The following is a 19918-nucleotide window of genomic DNA, read 5'->3' as shown; positions in this document are numbered from 1 at the left end:
TGTGTTTGTTTCAAGTTACATTTGTAGATTCCCAAGAATAAAATCATAAAAATGCATATGCCTACGTTTGTTACAAGTTTACTAAATTTTATTCCCGAGTATAAAATATTCCTGGGATTAGAAAAGTTTTCCCAAAGAAAATGGTGGGAATAAAGTTCCCATGTAGATGGGAATAAAATTATATGCAATTACCTATTATATTCCCTATTTTTAAGGTTCCTTGGAATATTATAATGTTAATCAAACATCTTTTTTCTAATACCTTGGAATAAAATTCCTATCTTTATATTCCAAGGAATGTTATTCCTAAGAATAAATTTGCTACACTTGAAACAAACACGCCTAATCGAATTTTCGCTAGTTCAATTATAACACTTTTTTTGTTTTATTAAAAAAAATTAAAATGAAAGTGTGTTTTCCTTTTTCATTCAAAAGTTGCATAATTGTAATTAAATTGCCCATTGTGGAAAAGCTCATCCATGCAATGAAGAAATCAAAAAAGAAGAAGGAGAAAAACAATAGCTCATCCAATATTATCCAATCCAATGTAGATTAATACAAATAATTTTGGTAGAAATGATATCTCTTTTTAAAATAATTATTTTCTCATGAAGTATTTAATTACACAAAAAAAGTTTAATTAGATATGTAATCAATTACTTCTTTCACTAAAAAAAAGTTTATTTTTGATACATGAGTTTTTGAAAAAGAAAAAACAATTTCACAATAGTAAAGAAACAGAAAATAACTTAAATTTTTCTTAATTTTTTTCTTCAAATTAATGAACATAAAAATAATTTTTCTTTAATCTAACTTTTCTCATTATTACAATTGGTGGAACAATTTTTGACTCTAAGCAAAGTGATTATTCTTTTTTAATTTTAAATTGCTCGTCCTTTTTGGTGTCCAAATAGGTATTACATTGGCTTTCTAAAACCTTCGTGCGAGAAGAAAGTATTTATTTCTTTTTCACACAAATTAAAGTTAATTAAATACCTAGCTAGATGCTTAACACACAAGAAAACCAGCTGTTTCTTTTGCCAAGAGGCCACAAACTCCACTCCAATGTGCATCCCAATTGGCCTCCAAACTCTTTCACTTACGTCGTTTCCTTTATACACATGGCATAATAGTAGTGGTTTTTATTGGACATTTTGGATTAGATCAAATTCAATGACTTCGTGGATTGCATATATATACTTGGTTTTTCTTAGGAAACAATTATAATCCAGGCTAACGGATTCTGAAGCCCACAAATTATCTTCCTTTTTGTGTTTAGTTTTAGTCAATGGCATCAGCAATTTTAAAGTTCTACATTATACAATCATTAGTTTAGGACTTTCTTAGAAATTGAAAGTTAATGTGACCTGTTATGCTTTGTACGTACTCTATAGTGAAATGCAATACGGGAGAACTTTTGGGTTAATTTTTTAATCAACTTTACATATAGCTAGAGAGATTTTTTTATCAATGAAGTCGGATCTAACAAAAAGAAGTTAGAATTAGACTCACACAACTTGATAAACCAGCATTCAATTTTCAACTTAGAGATACTCTCGTTTAATGTCCGGCCTAGAGAGTACTTATCAGAAGAAAAAATATATAGATTTTTTCTTAAAAAAAAGTATCATTAACAACTTTTTTTTTCTTCATAAATTACGCATGTCACGGAAATTTCCTCTCCATGTAGTCTCTTGTCAATGTTTACGTAATTGATAATATTAGTTTTTTCTTTGGGATTCGAATATATCTTCAAAGAGCTTTAATTTACAATATTAATATCATCAACTAATTGAAAAGTGTCATCTGACGAGCTATTATCAAAAACTTCACGAATATCATTATCAGTATCATCAACATTAAAACTATTACTCTCCTTATAAGAGAAACTAAGATTCTCATTTGAATCTTTATGAAAATTCAATTGAGTAGTATCACAATATTCATTTAATGTGATGACTATCTCGCCCCATGCACCGGTCGAAATCCCTACGGTCACGTAGTCAGAGTAATTTGCACTGTTTATATTAAGTCGGACAACTCATATAATAAATTGACAAGTTGATCAATGTCTTAACTTATATAAGTTAAAGGATCAAATTAACCAATTTTAAAGTTAAATGATCAAACTGAACTTTAAAAATTAGTTAAAGGGCAAAAGAAGTATTTAATTAGATATGATCAAACTGAACTTTAAAAATTAGTTAAAGGGCAAAAGAAGTATTTAATTAGATATGTAATATTAATGATTAACTATTTACCTGGCGTTGCCCGGGTTAGACATATTTAAGAAGAGAAAAAAATTCTATGTATCATATCTGCAAATAAAATTTATCACAGATTGGTATATGATGAATATCTTAATAAATACACACAAATATAATAAATATACCATATTATAAATACTCGTAAATTTATAGATGCACATACAGATAAAATTAACTGGATTTAGTAAAAATATTAACACATATAGAATAAAATAACATTTTTTTTAAGTTTTCAGACTCGCATAAATCCATATTCGTTATTAAATTAATAAAATTATACAATTGTTGTGTTACATGAAATAATATATAACTGGATCTCCTAATTAATGATTTTTGTTTGATTAGTAATTTGTGAATACCTGATTTGGAGTATAGTTGAAGGGTATCGTAAGTAATTTGTTGAGATAGTTCTGTTACATAAAATATTAGGAATTCAATAAAAAAGTTAAGTAAAATATTTAATAGGTAAGATCAAAAGTTCGTTGAGATATTTATGTTAAATAAAATATTAATTTTTAAAAATAGAAAAAATAATAAAAATATTGAGAATGAATGTGGAAGTGACACGTGGCATAAAAAACATTACTTTATATATTGATTGATGTGTAGTTTGTTGAGATATTTTTTCTACATAAAATATTAGAAATTCAATAAAAAAAAAAATACTGAGTGCATAAGATAAAAAGTTTGTTGAGATATTTATGTTAAATAAAATATTAATTTTTAAAAATAGAAAAAATAATAAAAATATTGAGAATGAATGTGGAAGTGACGCGTGGCATAAAAAACCTTACTTTATATATATATATACACTATTGATTGATGTGTTCATCAACCCGTGATTGATCACTTTTGAAGAGCCACTGTATTGATCAAGAAAAACATACTTTAAAGATCGCGGATCCAATGAAGCAATAGCTTTGTGAAACATGCTACCACTAACAACTCTTCATTGCCAATTTGTCATGGTGCTCATGTCTGCTAAATATTAGTAATGCATGTATGCACACATGAGTTGAAGGTACAGAAGGTTAAGGTACAACTGTACAATACAACACATACATAGGTGCACAACATGGGATGTGGTAATTCAAAATTGGTAGCATGCGACCCACCTTGTTTGTGGAACTTTTTTTGTGTAGATCAAGTCACCTTGTTGAACTGTCATCGCCACATCACCAATTACCAATATATAAACTAATTTTAACTTTAATTTTTCAATGAAACCGCATTACAAGTTTTAGAATTTTTATCCTCATGTAACTATTGATATGTCCAGAAGTTCTAATTCAACTGTCAAATGTCGAAATTGCAAGGCTGGACGTTGTGATCCGGGTTCGAATCCAGGATCTCGCAGTTGTATGTGAGTTTAATTTTAGTAGATCAGCACTTCATCTAAGACAAAAAAAAAAAAAAAACTATTGAAATTTTATGGATGATATAAGCTAGACTGCCTTTTACCCTAAAAAAAAGTCGTAGACTTCACTATTTCCTTTTATTGTTATTGTTAGGACGTCACTACAAAATTTACAGTGTGGCACGGTTTTATTAATTTTTTTAAAGGGGTAATAGTCACTTTGGTCCCTGAAATTGTAATGAGTAGTCAAAATAGTCCTTCAATGTATCAAAACTTCAAAGTAGTCCCTGATTGTGCATTTTGTTAGTCAAAATAGTCCTTAACGTTAAAATATTTCATTAATATTGTCAGATTAGTCCTCCAATATACTTACTTATTGTCATATTAGTCCTTACAAGTACATGTTTATTGTCATTTTAGTCCCTATATGAAAAGAGTTACTGTGAACATTGAAAGGTTATTTTAGTGTCAAGGACTATTTTGACTAACATAATGCACAATCAGGGACTATTTTGAAATTTTGATACAATGAAGGACTAAAATGACTAATCATTACATATTCAGGGACTAAAGTGACTATTACCCCTTTTTTAAATATTGAAAAGATTGTGAAACAAGGATTAGTAAATAAATCAATATATAAATACTATATAAATAAATTTTGATACTATATCAGGTTACAAGCTTGTTAACCTGCGGCTGTCATTCTGTTGTCAGCAGTTTTTCTGCTGTCCTGCCGTGTCCGGTTTCACTTTTGTTTCAGCTGGGAGGGGTTTTGCTTGGCAGGGTATTCTGTCTGTTGCATTATTAGGGGTCTGCGTGTTGCCGGTGTGGTTATTGGCTGGTGCGGCAGTAGTAGGTGCAGCTTAGGTGCGGTGTTGGGAGGTTTTGGCGGTTTTTAGTTGTTTTGGCTGCCTTTGGTGTTGACGCAGGGGTATGCTTGCGGTCTGTGATTTGTATATGCCTGCGTCATCACTCTTGTGGTTTGTTCTTTTGTTTAGGGGTGGTTTTTTAAAGGGGTTTTTGTTCGAGCCGGAGTTTGTATGGCAACCGATTTCCCCTTCTTTGTATTTTTTTCTCCACCCGAGCTTATTAGTGCGTCTTGCACGGGCTTGTTGGTTAATAATATTTTGCCGATTCAAAAAAAAAACTTGTTAACAATTCTTAAATAAAACCCACTTGGATTGGTCTGGTGGTCTTGACTTGGGATCTGGAAGTGTGCTCCTCCTGGACTAATTTAGCTTCTTCAAAAAAACAATTCTTAAATAAAATGAATAGTATAATGAATTTTCATTTTCAATGACTATACTAAAAATTATGATATCATTTAAACATTGAAATTCAAATTATGAAAGATTATATAAATAAAATATGGGTAATGTTAATTAGTTCCGGGGCACGAGTTAAGAACCTTAAATGATAACTTTTTATGAAAGTTTGTGCAATCACTACATTGAAAACTAAAAACTTTAACATTTTTAAAGAATACTCCCTTCGTTTTAAAATGAGTATCGCTTTAGCCAATTGCACACATATTAAGGAATGGAATGAAGTAGTCAAATGTCATAACAATTTTACCAAATTATCCTAATCAACTACTCCCTCCGTTTCAAAATGAGTGTCGTTTTAGGTGTTTACACACATATTAAGAAATGCAATGATTAAGAGAAAGAGAATGGTTATTTTACCAAATTATCCTTATTAACTATTGGTTAGTTTTAAAAGTAATACTTTGGAAGTAGTGTGCAGAGTATTAATTGGAGGGTACAATTGAAAAGAAAACGTTATTATTGCATTGGAAACTGAAAGCGACACTCATTTTGAAACAATTTTTTTTGGCTAAAGCGACACTCATTTTGAAACGGAGGGAGTATTGGTTTGTTTTTCATTAAAGAAAAAATAATACTTTGGAAGTAGTGTAACATAGTATTAATTGAAAGGTGCAATTGAAAAGAAAAAGTTATTATTGTATTGGAAACTGAAAGCGACATTCATTTTGAAACAATTTTTTTGGGCTAAAACGACACTCATTTTGAAACGGAGGGAGTATATAATTACTTCATTTAGAATCTTTAAAGAGTATCCTGAAACACTCGTTAACAAGACCCATAAAATATAATAATTTCACACTGTAAATATGTTAATAAAATCTATACATATACATATACACACACGCATACACATACTTATGTACTTACATACGTACCTATGTATATATGTACGTAAGTACATACATACATGATTGACTTAATTTTTATTTAAACAACAGTAATTTTCTATATATAATTTGCTCATAATTTTTGTAAAATTTCACAACAATTTTTGTAAGTTTTAAATATTGAAAAATAAAAAGTAACTAAAAAGTTATTAAAAAATATCGTATCTTGAGGAAGAAAACATATGTAGTTAGGAAATGAAAGTTATGGATGTATAGGAGACAAATCTCAAAAATGATCAATGAATAATGATCACAAATGATATCGAAGAGGATTGGTTTAGATTGTGTTTCAGAGTTACATATTTGGTGGTCCCATGAATTGGTACGTCTCAGATATAGAAATCCTTTTGTGGTTTCTTGTAGAGTTTTACAATCCCCCAACTACTTTGATATATCTGAAAAAGGATAAGATATCTAGACACAGCTTTGGCCAGTGTCCTTTTGTTGACAACAACAAGGGAAAAGTTGTGGCTGCAACTTGAAGTGGCCGTTAAATTTGTACTTAAATATTGGTATAGTGGATGTGCGATTCGGATCTCATTCCAGTTACTTTGGAAAATATTGTGACTCCATTCTTACGTATAGCAAATGAACATGAAACAATATGGAGAGAGCGGGTTGCCATGATTGCCATTGAATTAGAGAAAAAGCCAAGAAACCAGACATCGAGGGATGAAAAACTTTCATGAAAGCTAATGATATGTGTTTCTTTTTTGGCAAGAAATTAGTGATATGTTAAGTTAGGGAAGTAAGGGTCGAGAATGAGAGTAGATACCCGCTACTCCGCTAGGGATGATAATTGATATGCATCAACAATGTTGTGTCTTGTGCTTCAACGATATTGAATCGACGAGTTGGTTGTTTTGCGAAATGTTCAACAACCGAAGAAAGAAAAATGTCTCACTTAATTTGGCTCATATGAGTTTGGTGTATTTCGTAAGAACGAAATGATGTCATATTTTAAGGGAAGATGACAAATTTCTTAGAGGTATCCTTTCGGATTTGTGGAGTAGTTCATTGTTGTGTTGTGCCTTCAAAGTATTTGATATTATCTCTTAAATTGTAATGAGTTTTAAGTATCCTTTGTTCTCATTTTGATAAATTTGCTTATAAGAAATTTCTCATTAATCCAATTTAAATTTTGTTGAATCATTTTTTGGACCTTAACTCGTCCATATATCCAATCAAAGCTAACGTTCTACAAGTCAAATTAAGAGTACTGGAACTATTTAAAACGTCATTGGAATGGTCTTTAAACAATGAAAATAGAATTATAATAACTCGATCATTCAATATATTATCACATGATCATTCATCTCTTAAACGTGAGAAAAAAAAACTTAGATATTTTATTATGTAATATTCTTTATTCAAAACTCGAACACATAGTTATTACTCCCTCCGTCCCATAATACATGATACAGTTGACCCTATTACGCATGCCAATGCATAATTTTGAGCTTAAATATCTTGAATAATATATTAGAAAAAATTATGAAAATTTGATATTTTGAAAATATTCATCGAGACGAATCTAACGACATCTTATATGATATTATTTATCTTTGTATATTAGTAGAAAAATATGGTCAAAATAAATTAGGTCAAAATTGTACATTTTCACGTGGGTCGTCTATTGCCGGACGGAGGGAGTACAATAGTGCTTCATTGTTACTACCTAAATCAGCATATTTCACTTTGAATATTTGTTTATACGTCGTCACCAACGTAACAGAGTGCGGTGCAATCCTCAAACTTATTTCAATTTATCCTCTTGTTACGTTATAACACTTTTTGTTTTGCATATCTTGCCTTTATCCATTAAATTTGCCAACTTGCCGGTAAAGAGCAGCATGGTTTGTGTGGTAACTTCCATGGTGGCGGCGGTGCTGGTTGTCGAAACGGAGGCGGTGTGGTCATTGGAATGGTGGCAAGAGGAACACGGACCAAGGATGGTGGTCTTGACAGAAAATTAATCAAGATCTTAATGGTGACATATTCTAAAATAAAAAAATACACAAAATTTAGAGGAATAAAAGTTTGAAGATTTTTCTTTTATAGAAACTAAAAATAAAAGTTGATACATTTAAAAAGACTAATCTTAAAAATAATACATTAAAATTCCTCAAATAAGAAAAGTTAAATTGGTTGACTTCAAGTGTGTTTGGTTAGGTCTCATATCGAGTATAAATTATCAAAGTGTTGTATATATAAATGAAGTGATTTATCGACTAAATATCTTTAAATTTTGCGGAAAGATGTCGGATCTCCCACTCTATTAATCATACAACATTGATTCGTTGTTGGTTCTGATAATGGACTCTCCAACAAAATCACCATACCCTTATCTATATTTTTGTAAGATTCTTAGGTAAGGCATTCAAAACGTGCGGTTTGCATTCTACTCAAACTCCCTTAGTTTCCCTATGCTGCTGCTACATCAGTATCACTGCGCTGCGCGTGTGTCCTTCTTGGAACAGAGTAACGATAATAACTACCGACCAGACCATATAGTTTATGGGAAGAAAAAAAATACAAAAACGGGAAATTCATTAAACAAAACAAGATGAATGCACAAAAAGGACAAAAATATTTAAACATTCTATTTTATTAATACATATATATAAATAGAACTGAAAATATAAATAGTTTTAGGAAGTAGTAGCCACCCAAAGGGCTTCCCCCCAATTTAAATATTCTTTGTTTTCATTTTCACCACCTTCTTTGCACCTTCTTGCCCACTCATACTTTTCAATTCTTGCGTCACTACTTTTCATCTCCTCACATGCAACAACTTCTTCTTCTTCTTCTAGTTCTACCTTCTCTGCTTTCTCCTCTGTTTCCTCTTCTTCAACATCTTGTTTTACTTCACCAACCATCTCATTTTCATATAATTCTTCTTTATTATGTGGTTGTTCATTTTCATCTACGACATCATCATCATCATCAACATCCTCTTCTTGTTCCTGTTCTTCTTCCGGGTCAAAACTTGTAGTCTCATTTGTCAAAAAACAGAGGCGAAGACGGCCATGGCTTCTATCAGCTTGAAAACATGAGGTACTTGGTGGGACTTTTGTGACTTCAATTACTAACCTTCCATCTTCACGGTGGGGTCTAACACGAAGAGATTCTGATCCTCTCATCGTTGTCAAAGGTGGTGGAAAATTCTGGATTTTTGGTTTCTTAGTAGCCCCTAAAACAGGGCTACAAGGTTCTCTTTGCTCCTCCATTGTTCCCATTGAAGACAACAACATGTCGTTTTCTACAATGTCAGTGCCACTCTCGTTACCAAGATTCTCTGTACATAATTCAAGGCTCTTTGGGCTCATAGCCAAAGAGGAACGTTTCTGTTGAGGATGCACATAGGTGGTTGTTGTGGTTTCTTTTTCCGATGTGTTTTGATATATATTATTTGAAAGTGCATCAAGGAAATTCCAACCACCATTGTTGTTGGGCTTGTTTTGAAGAGTTTCTGTTTTGTTGATTTTTTCTTCTTGGTGTTGGGTTTTGATGTTTGAATCAAAGAAGCAAGATTTAAAGGCTAAATCAATGGATTGAGGAGTAGGGACTTGTTTTGGAGAAGGTAACCTTAACCTTAGTGTTCTTGACTCAACAAGGGGAGACTCAAGATGTATTTGCAATCCAGGATGGTATACAATTGCAGACATATTGATGTTTGTGTCTTAAATACTAGGATGTTTCAAATTTCAAATTAAGGTGATAAAGCTGAGTGTGAAATTTGTTATGAGCTTCTAGTTTTTTCAGATTGGAAGCAAGTGGTTTTAGTTTTAGGTATGAAGAGAGGAATAGAATTGAAAGAAGGAATGGGAATGGTGTGTGGAAGAAGTGAAGGGGGTGGGGGTGAATTTGTAGTCCTAAAAAGTGTTTTGGGACATGAGGTAGGAAAAAGGGGTCCTTTTTGCGCCACTTGAATTTGTACAATTTCTTAATCCACACCACACAACACAAAAGAGAATAAATGATAAAATTTTCAAAATAATGAAAACGAGGAAGCAAGGAGTAATGGTGTCAAGTGTTGTTGCTTTTTTGTTTGGTGCGTGACCTAATGTCAAAGGACAATAATTTTGTACAAATTTTTCTTCCTTACAATATCAAGTGTGCAGAAAATTGTTGCTGTAGGCACGTCCTTATGTGGAATAAATGATCAATAATAGGAGAGAGATGTGCTTTTTCATCAAATAACGTAGTGGTTAACTCACATATTTTTTTGTATATTAAAATGTTTAGGTGAGTTGGGTTATGTAATTCACAAATATCAAGATTTACTTCAAGCCTTAGTAAACGTTAACAGTGATATACTTACAGATCACTCAGCAAATATGTCATCACGAAGACAACAAGAGTTGAACCCGCTACTTTCAGATGAGTTAACTCATTGGCATCTAAGTCAGCAACCATTTACTAGACTCGCATGCTTTACCTATGGAAGAAGTGACGAATTTGGCTTGAACGTCTTTGCGGATGAGTCAACGTCTTGCACTTAAACTGGGTTATACTTAATGGACAAGAGAAATATGTAATTTTATTTGGGTATAAAACTAGTATTGAGAAGGGGAGAAAATCATTGAAAAAAATGTAGGTTCAATTACTGAGCAAAAGTAAACCACAGTATCGCATTAGACAAACACCAAGTTTGTGTCTCAATCGTTAACCATACCTTTTTTTTTTGTGTTGTTGATGAAATCTTTTATATTGCCAAACATAATATCAAAACACATCATTAATGTTCAAGAAGACAATGTAAATACATAATATAAACGACTTATCAAAGTTATGTATTTTGTGTTGTTATGGATTTACATTGTCAAAGTTATGTCAAAATACATAATGATGTGTTGTTGAGTACATGATATATCATACACGACTTATCAAATAAATTCACTATTACTCACTCCGTCTCATATTACTTGACCTATTTAAAATATTTGCATTATTCATGTAACATGCTTTGACTCTATTTTTCTACTAATATATAAAAACAAAATATAGCATATAAGATGTTGTTAGATTCGTCTCGATTAATATTTTCAAAATATCAAATTTTCGTAATTTTTTCTACTAGATTATTAAAGAAATTTAAGTTTAAAATTGTGCATTGGCATACGTGACAGAGTCAACTAGGTCAAATAATATGGGACGGAGGGAGTATTTTGAGGTCATTTTGCAAGTCAACGTAACTTTTTGACTTCTCAAAATACATAACATAAGCAATATTATTATGTTTCTTGTTTCCCATATAAAAAATAATTAAAGCTTCATACAATGATTTTGTACAGAATTTTTCTTCTCAGAATTTTGGTGCTGTAGCCATGTCCTTATTACGTGGAAATCAATGATCTATAATAGGAGGGACATGTGGTTCTATATGGCTGCTAAATTACCAATTTTACTATTCTTTTCCAAAAGTAAACAAACAAAAGGCCCGAACACAATTGGATTCTCACAAATATTGTTTGATACTTTGATTGCGATTGATTCCTTTATATATTCAGGGTATTTTGAATCATAGAGTTTGAAGAGTCAGATTTTAGACCGATTTTAGACCAACATTGCTATTTTATTCAAAACAAGTAAAAAAGAGAAGTGAAACATGAGTACAAAACCTTTGAAATAAAAGAGTAAGTGCTTGATGAATTATATCTTTATATACAAAATGGTGAAGAAAATGTTATGGGGGAAAAATCAATGTTTTACATGAATTATGATTCGCTGAAATAGTGGTTTAGGTACGTGTTTGGGACTATCTGATCCATGCATCATGATTGTGTTTTGGGAAAATCTTGATCCAACAAAACAAGATCCCATGCCTTTTTTTTACTGCGTAGGGTTTGAAATTTCAAGGATATAGACACAATAGTGAGTCCTACGAGGCATGATATGTTCTGTCTGCATTGATGAAGCAAATTCAAATATCCTCATGATAACTTGCCTTAATGTGTCCATGGATACAAGTTCTTTGGTGGCATTCACATCACACCATTGTTTCAATTTTTTTGCTTATGACCAATAGTATTAATTAGATTTTAATTCACATACATTCCCGTATAAATTAATTTTGATTTAGTTTGTTTGCGCATAGAAATTTATAGTTGTATCGATTTTATATATAGAACTTTTTTTACATACTAGTTTGCATATAAAACTAAGAGTAATTTTGGTAATGGATTTTAATACCCTTATATTTTCCCTTATTAAAAAACCTCAAAAAGAAATTCACTAATTCAGATGATTTGCTTGTTGTCAAACACCTTCAAAATATAAAGGTGGTTCATCTTTGTTATAATTAACTTCAGAATACAATATTTGAGTCAATATCTGTGACCAAAATTTATAATATTTTGAGATGCTCCTAAATTAGAACAGATCATCTGTTGAAAAAAATAAACATGGAGTCAAACTTATAATTGCAATTCACCAATTAAAAATATTATCACGGCTGTACCAAAAATATATTATTAGGGAGATCCTCATTGTCAAAATTCAATATATATGTATACATGAAGTCCACACGTTAATGATATTCGAATCAATTCGACCTTTGTCTTTGAAAAGAGTTCATGCATAAGTTTATATATAATTATTAAAAAAAACGATATCCCTCATTTTTGCTTTAAATTAGTTCGTACTACTACTATTAGATTATGTTATGGTTTGAATTTTTGAACGACAAAACTTGGATGCAGTGTGCTATAGGCAGTGCTCTTGATGTTCCACTGACAAAGAGATAAAAAAAAAATTCATGTAAAGAAACGTCCTTTTAAAATTATTGACAGTATCTATTCTCTAAAATACCACTTAATTTTTGTCTTTTTTTAATTCCTTCCTGGTACGTATTAGAATGTTAATATTAATTTTTTTTTTAAGGAAGAATGTTAATATTATTAATTTAGTTACTAACTAATTGAACTAGCACATGTTGACTTGTCACTGGAGGAGCTTTATGTTTAAGCGTCGGCATTTGCATGCACAGCTATACGTAAGCATCTGACTTTGATCGATAAGCATTTACATTTTTGTTGTATTTGCTCTCTATAATCTTTAGGGGTTAAATATGTTTTTGGTCCCTATAAATATGTCAATTTTTCGTTTTAGTCCATCTAAAATTTTTCTTCAATATTTAGTTCCTATAAAATTTTCAATCACTACTTTTGGTCCCTATTTTTAATTTAATTTTTTTTTATTTTTTAATGAAATTATGCAAAAATGTGTAAAATATTCTAAAAAAAATTAGAATTTTTTAACAAAACACAAATTAAATATGAATTTTTAACCGTAAAAAATATAAAAATTCATATTAAATTCATGTTTTGTTAAAAAATTCTGAATTTTTTTAGGAGTGATTCTTATAATATTTTGAATTTTTCTGGAAAATTTTATTAAATAATATGAATTCTACATATGAGTTTACTTTAAAAGAGATATCAAAAGTGAAGATTGAAAATTTTATAGAGACTAAAAGTTGAAGGAAAATTTTATAGGGACTAAAACGAAAAGTTGACATATTTATAGGGATCAAAAACATATTTAACCCTAATCTTTAAAAAAAAATATTGCTCCTTATAATCTTTAAAAAACTATTGCTTTCTACAATAATTGGTAGATTCTATTTAGCACAAAACTGAAGCATAACTTGAAAAGAAGTTTATGCAAGGTAATCTCCAAACTATCGGATAATTAAGTGGGTAATTTTAGCCTGTTCGTTGTTTTTGAATTTTCAAAATCTATTTTAAAAAAGAATTTTCAACCATTAAAGTTATTACTGTGTAGGGTCACGACCATGTCACTTTTATATTTTGTAGCACCGTCCAAAAATTGTCATCCATGACGTCCTCAGGATAAAACAATACAACTACAACTGTTTCGAAGTCCTATTACAATGTAGGATTCGTTCTGAAAATACAAATTCAATATGGTACTTAGACCACTCGAATTTAACACATAAATCACTCGAATGTGATATTATGATCACTCTGCTATGATAATCACTCTATATGGTAGAGCGACCGCCCCTAAGCTCTAACCACTCCAAGGCAGATAATATCGAAAGAGACTAGATTTTTAAGATCATTCTTAGTTACGAATGACATTATACAACGAAAGGGACCGTGGTCTTAAAAATATCATTTATTTTGAAGGGGCATAAATTGTATGCTCTTAAGATCATTCTTAATTTTGAAGTGATTCAAGAGTGAAAACCATTTTGAAAGTTATATCTCGAAAAGGTATATATGGTCTTAAAAACACTCTTAATTTCGAATGGAGAGAAAAGAAAGAGGGAAGTGACTAGGAAATTCATCCTACTGAAAGAGTGAGAAGAACAATAACTCAATAGAATCAATAAAATTCTTTGTTGTGTTTTATGAAATGAATGAAGTCCTCTATTCGATTTGAGCAAATCTTGGGAAAGAAGGCTCACATGGATAAGTTAAAATCAAATTTACAAGATTTGGGGGAGAAGGTACCGGGGTGGACGAGTGTTTTATGGAACCGACTCGATTAGCTGGTGAGATAAACGTGGGCCAAAAGATATGCACAAATTTTAAAAAAAATAATTAATATTTTTTCCCTTTCCAATACTAAAATATAAGCAGTACTAGTTGTGTAACAAAAAAAACACTACTAGTTATTGTTGATTCTTCGGCGTGAGACTTTCACTATTTTCAATTCACACACTAATTTAAAGTCTAAAGACTTATTGTTTGCTTTTTATTTTTCACCGATGTTCCAACATTATTTAATAAGGTTCTTTCAAATAATGTGTCAAAGAACACTAATATTTAATAAGTTTCTTTCATATAATTTGTAAACATAGTTTCTTTCAATCATTTTATGACAACACTAGAAACAATTCTCTTTGATATTTTCACTGTGTTCTTACTTTTTTTCTCTCCTGCAAAAAGTGGAAGAATTAGTCAATATAAAAGTTCTCAAAAAATGGTTGTAAAAATATCGTTACCCTTTAAAAAAATTGAGAAAACAAAATTGCAAAATTGAAAATAGGAGAATAAAATCACAAATTGGTCGAAACAGAGGAATTAAACAACATTTAGGCCTAAATAAATTATATTAACATTACTCATAATTTGCGTTACCGAACAATATGCATCTTAGTACCAATTTCTTTCGGTGAAGCTTACATTACCCCTTAATGAATTGGGGTAATTTACCCCTAATGACAAATATGAGTCGATTCTGGAATGAAGAAAATGGAGATTACATGTTGAACGAAAAAAATGAAGAAGTTTGATGTTCTTGGTATGAAAATGATAATTAATTGTAAGAAAAAACCAAAATGGTGAGACCTACATTATCTCTTGATGGATTGGGGGTAATTTACTTACCCCTAATGACAAATATGATTTGATATGGAACAAAAGAGATGAAGATCAGATATTGAATGAAGCAGATGAATAAGTTTAATATTCTAGAGATGAAAATGGTATTTGATTTTAAGAAAAAAGATGAAAAAAATGGTTTTTTTTTTTTTTTAAAAGGGGTAAATTACTCTAAATCATTGAGGGGTAGCGTAAAAAATACCATTTCTTTCTTATTTCTATTTTTTTTTTTTTTTTGCCATATTAATCCAAGGCTTAAACGCATAGGGGAGGGGCTAGCTAAGTAGGACAAGTTGATTAGAGAGAGAAAGAATGATATTTGCATCAGAGTCCATATGCATTTTCTTTAACCTTATTTTTGTAATGGAGAATCTTTGACAAAGTTATACGTCATGTCCCTTTGCTCCAAAGAGAAGCCTAATGGTGAAGCCTATGCCTTCAAAATTGTTTCACCAAAAATTCCATCTTTAGTATAGGACTTTATTGGGAAAGACAAGAGAATCCAATTCATCTCTTAAATTAACAAGCAAGAAAAAACAAAGGCAAATTTTTTTCCCTACCCACTTTTTGTGCATGTGTGAGTGTTCCTTTATTGGTTTGTTTAAACCCTCACCTTAATTAACAAAATAATGAGACTCGTAACCCATGCAAATGTCAAGGAACTAATGGTCATTGATCAAATTGGTAAGTTGCAAAGATTAATGAACTACGTTTATGTACATCGAGCCCAAGAAAATGATTCTAAATACAAACAGTTGAAGATTTTTTTTAATTAAAAATTAATTAGCTTTATGATCGAAAGTGACTAGCACAAAACAATAGATATATAACTAGTATTATGTTCTAGGATTCAGGCTAATTAAATTTGTTTCAGCTGGCATACATACATGCATCATTAGATTAATTACATGTTACTTGTACTAATTTTTATGTATTTTATCACCATCTTGGTACTAGAAGATGGCATTCTTTAGGATTGGAGTTCCAGCATTTGAGCTTTCAAGTGGGGAACAAAGTGACGGTGATAAAGCTCAGAGAAAAATATATAAATATGACCGGCCAATTTGTAACTCACTTTTCTTGAAACTTACACATGCAGTTGTATCACTTAATTTGTTGTATGTATATATAATATCCATAAATTAAACAGGCAACGTCATTTACATGTGTATTACTACGTTGATTCACAGGATTACTAGGCGTGTGTTTGAAAATCTAAAATAAAGTTAGACACATTATCATTCTCTTGCTCAATTGTGATATTCCGAAGAAATTAGGTATATATATTGTCTAATTTATATGTTTTTCAATGTAAATCTACATTTTTATCCGATGTGTCAGACTTTTAACTTACACTTCACACAATTGTAACATAGCAAATGTGAGTTAGAAGTCTCACATTGGATATAAAAGCGAATGTTGAACAACATATAAGTGATAGAATCCATAATATCTTGAGGTTTTAGATAAAAATATGGTGTCAAATTTTCTTTTTGTTGTTGCTCTATGTCAAATGTGATAATCCCCATACTTTTTTGTGACGACCCAACAATAGTATTAGAGCATATGGTTACTAAAGAGATAGACTACTTGTGACAGAAAAATGAATGTTGAACAGTTATATAAGTTAAGACCCATAAATCTAATTTTTTAAAGTTTTTAGTAAAAAAAAAATCCTTATTTATTAATTTTATTAGGTCTGCAGCAACTTAACCTAATAATTTCCCTCTAAAATGCTGCATTAGGTTAGCAACAATTTAACCTAACAAATTCCATCTAAAATGCAGCGCACCAATTTAACCTAACAAATTCCCTCTAAAATGCAGCAATCCCTAATATTTATCTTCATTGATGAACTTTTCATTCCTATCATGTTGTGTCATCGTTTGTATATATCTCTATTGTTTCTGTAGACTCTTTTTTTTGACAAGTTGTTGTACACTTATTTAATACGTTTACAAACAGAATACCCTAATTTTCATGCATATATGATATATATTTGGTTGGAAAAATATATTATTACTTTTAGTAAATATCAAAGTGTAATTATTCTTTTTAGAGTTGTACGTGTAATTTAGAAATTCTTAATTGAAGTGAATCTGTTTTTCATGTTAGTAGAAATTTAAAACAATTATTACAAGTCAATTTTTGATGTTTAACTATAAAAGTAATAAATAAAATTGACCCGTGCAACAATATAATATTGTATTCTTTTTATCTTTTTTCTTTATAATTTTTTTTTTAAAAAAAAAAGGGAAGATAATGCCCCAATAATATATTGTGATAAAATAAATAAACATCCTTTAATTGATTAGTTTTTCAAAACTAAAATTTAAAATTTGATAAGATTCAAGTGTCATTGACGGACATAGTAAGACAAATTTGATTGTAATATTGTATCTCTAATAATCTAATTTGTGTTTATTGATCGATCCATGATCTTACGAATCAAATATTATTTATTGGTCTCTATTATAACCGACAAGACTCGTGCGTCGCACGGGTCAAAAGTCTAGTAGTGTCAAATTCTCTTTAATTGGTTACTTTTTATCTAATGTAATGTACTCATGGATTGCCCTAATGACTAGGGGTGGGAATAGGCCAGACCAGACTTTGATAGGCCTGAGCCTGGCCTACGAAAAAATTTACACGCCTGAGCCTTGCCTATGGCCTATCATAGGCCGTTTTTCTTGGTCTGGCCTGACCTATTTAAAAGTCTGGACTAGCCTGAAAGCCTACTTTATATTAAGGCCATCAAATAGTTCATCTAACCTACTAAATAAGTTAAACAGACATTAAAGCCTACTTAAAAGCCTATTTAACTACAAGTAAATTTTAACTAGATTAAAGTCTACTTTTGTAAAAAAAAAAAAAACTAGATTAAAGCCTACTTAAAAGCCTATTAAAGAACTAATAGATAGAGAAAAATATATTTATATTTTTAATGTATGCAATTATTTTAATATAAAAAGAAACATTTTTTAATAAATAAGTATTAATAGGTCTGCCTATTAGGCTTAACAAGCTTTTCTAGAAGCTTAAGTCTGACCTATTTAACTAAACATGCTTTTTAAAAAGCCTAAGCATAGGCCTATCTACTAAACAGGCCAGGCCGTAGGTCCCTGTCGGCCGGTCTAGCCTATTCCCAACCCTACCCAACAACAATAACATTATGTCTCTAAAGTGTGAGTCTCTTCACAATATTTATATACTTTAATTACTACTTAACACTTGTGTTAAGAGTTAAAACATCAAAGGATAAAAAACGAATCGAGTAGATATAAATATTACAAACTGTCTACATAGCAGCTTTACATATTCCCTGATACATATCATCACAACCCTTTGATAATGATCCTTAAACATTAGCATAATTCGAACTATATCACTTTTTTGAAGTCACAAAAGGAGCTATTTACTTTGCGCAGTACAGCATCTTTAATTTCCCGGAAGTTTTGCATCTGGTCTCTATATATGATAAATGACTCTCGGAGATTTACAACTTGAGCTGAAATGCAGGATTATATTATAATTGATACAGTATATTATGTGCTTACCTAATTTGCTTCACGTAGAGAAATTATAGTATATAGTTCAATGTGCTGACACACTTGCTTTCTCCCAACCAATTGTTTGGATTTTGAATCTATTCTGAATATGGAGATAAACAGAGAATAAATAGTTGAAGTTGAAATATTTAAATGATCATCAAAATATGTGGGTCTTACTTTAGGTAGGAGGATAAATTTGTGCTATGCAGACTTTGTATATGTGGAGATGACGCACGATTATTTATATCACTGTGTGTATAGTAGTTGGATCAACGTTGACAAAAGTGATTTTATATGAATTCAATTCAATATTGTAAAATTGATTTGTTAAAATTAGTTTTGAAGGAAAATTTAGGTAAATTGGGTTCTTACCATAGCAACTCATTACTAAATAAATGTTTTTTTTTTCATCATAATTTGATTGGATCTTATTTATTTTTAGAGAACACCTAATAAATACACTATTCCTCAAAAAAAAAAAAACACTAATACTTTAGAGAAAAACACCCATATATTTCAATTTGGTATAGTATTAGCAGTGAGATTTTAAGCCAAATATTTTTCTACTTTCTACTGCATTTCTATTTATATATGTGTGTTTCATGTGGATTGTTATTTTTGTTGGAAATTTAGGTCGTTCTTTGCAAATTATCGGTTATATTATGAAACACACAAGTGTGTAAGTAACATAAATTTTAGGATTGCACTCGTGTGACATTGGTCAATTCAAGTGTGACGACGCATGGCAATACAATTTTTTTAAACATAAAAATATGTGAAAGAGATAGAGAAAATAATTGAGTTGATTTATGTGTCACAATTGAATTGATCAATATCTGACATTTCTGCCTCAATGGAGTCCAAAATTTTATGATATCGGGTTGGATTCTTAATGATACTAAAATATAAAATACATAAGTTTGCAAACTCAATAGGAAACTGTGTTTCTCCAAGGAGTATATGTCAGCCAAACCAAACATGTGGAAGTGATTGTCCTGCTAATTAAGCATTCACCATCCATCAATGTATGGCCCTTTTTTTTTGTAAAATTGATTTGATCAAATCAACCTATGACCTTGATTTCTTGCTTAGATTTTTCCACAGTGGGCAAGGTGTACAAGGCTTGTGCAAACCAACGTCACTTTGAGCTTTCCATTGACAACTAAGTT

At 30.6% G+C, this 19918-nt stretch overlaps 1 protein-coding gene across 1 annotated transcript; it reads right to left on the bottom strand.

The window, feature by feature from the left end:
• Window positions 1–8375: 8375 nt before the first annotated feature.
• Window positions 8376–10031, bottom strand: LOC146958690 (protein FANTASTIC FOUR 3-like). Its single transcript, XM_085740224.1, has one exon. The coding sequence runs from the start codon at window positions 9508–9510 to the stop codon at window positions 8494–8496; it is 1017 nt and encodes a 338-aa protein (XP_085596350.1). The 5' UTR covers window positions 9511–10031; the 3' UTR covers window positions 8376–8493.
• Window positions 10032–19918: the final 9887 nt, after the last annotated feature.

This window comes from Medicago sativa, chromosome 1 (assembly GCF_051527215.1).
Source record: "Medicago sativa cultivar Bolivia chromosome 1, Bolivia_mono, whole genome shotgun sequence".
In the NCBI taxonomy this organism is placed as follows: domain Eukaryota; kingdom Viridiplantae; phylum Streptophyta; class Magnoliopsida; order Fabales; family Fabaceae; genus Medicago; species Medicago sativa.
The sequence above is the reverse complement of the archived record's forward strand: the minus strand, read 5'-3'. Positions and strand labels throughout refer to the sequence as shown.

Excerpts from the sequence above, each read along its gene's own strand:
- LOC146958690 (XM_085740224.1), bottom strand. The coding sequence starts at position 9,510 with ATGTCTGCAATTGTATACCATCCTGGATTGCAAATACATCTTGAGTCT.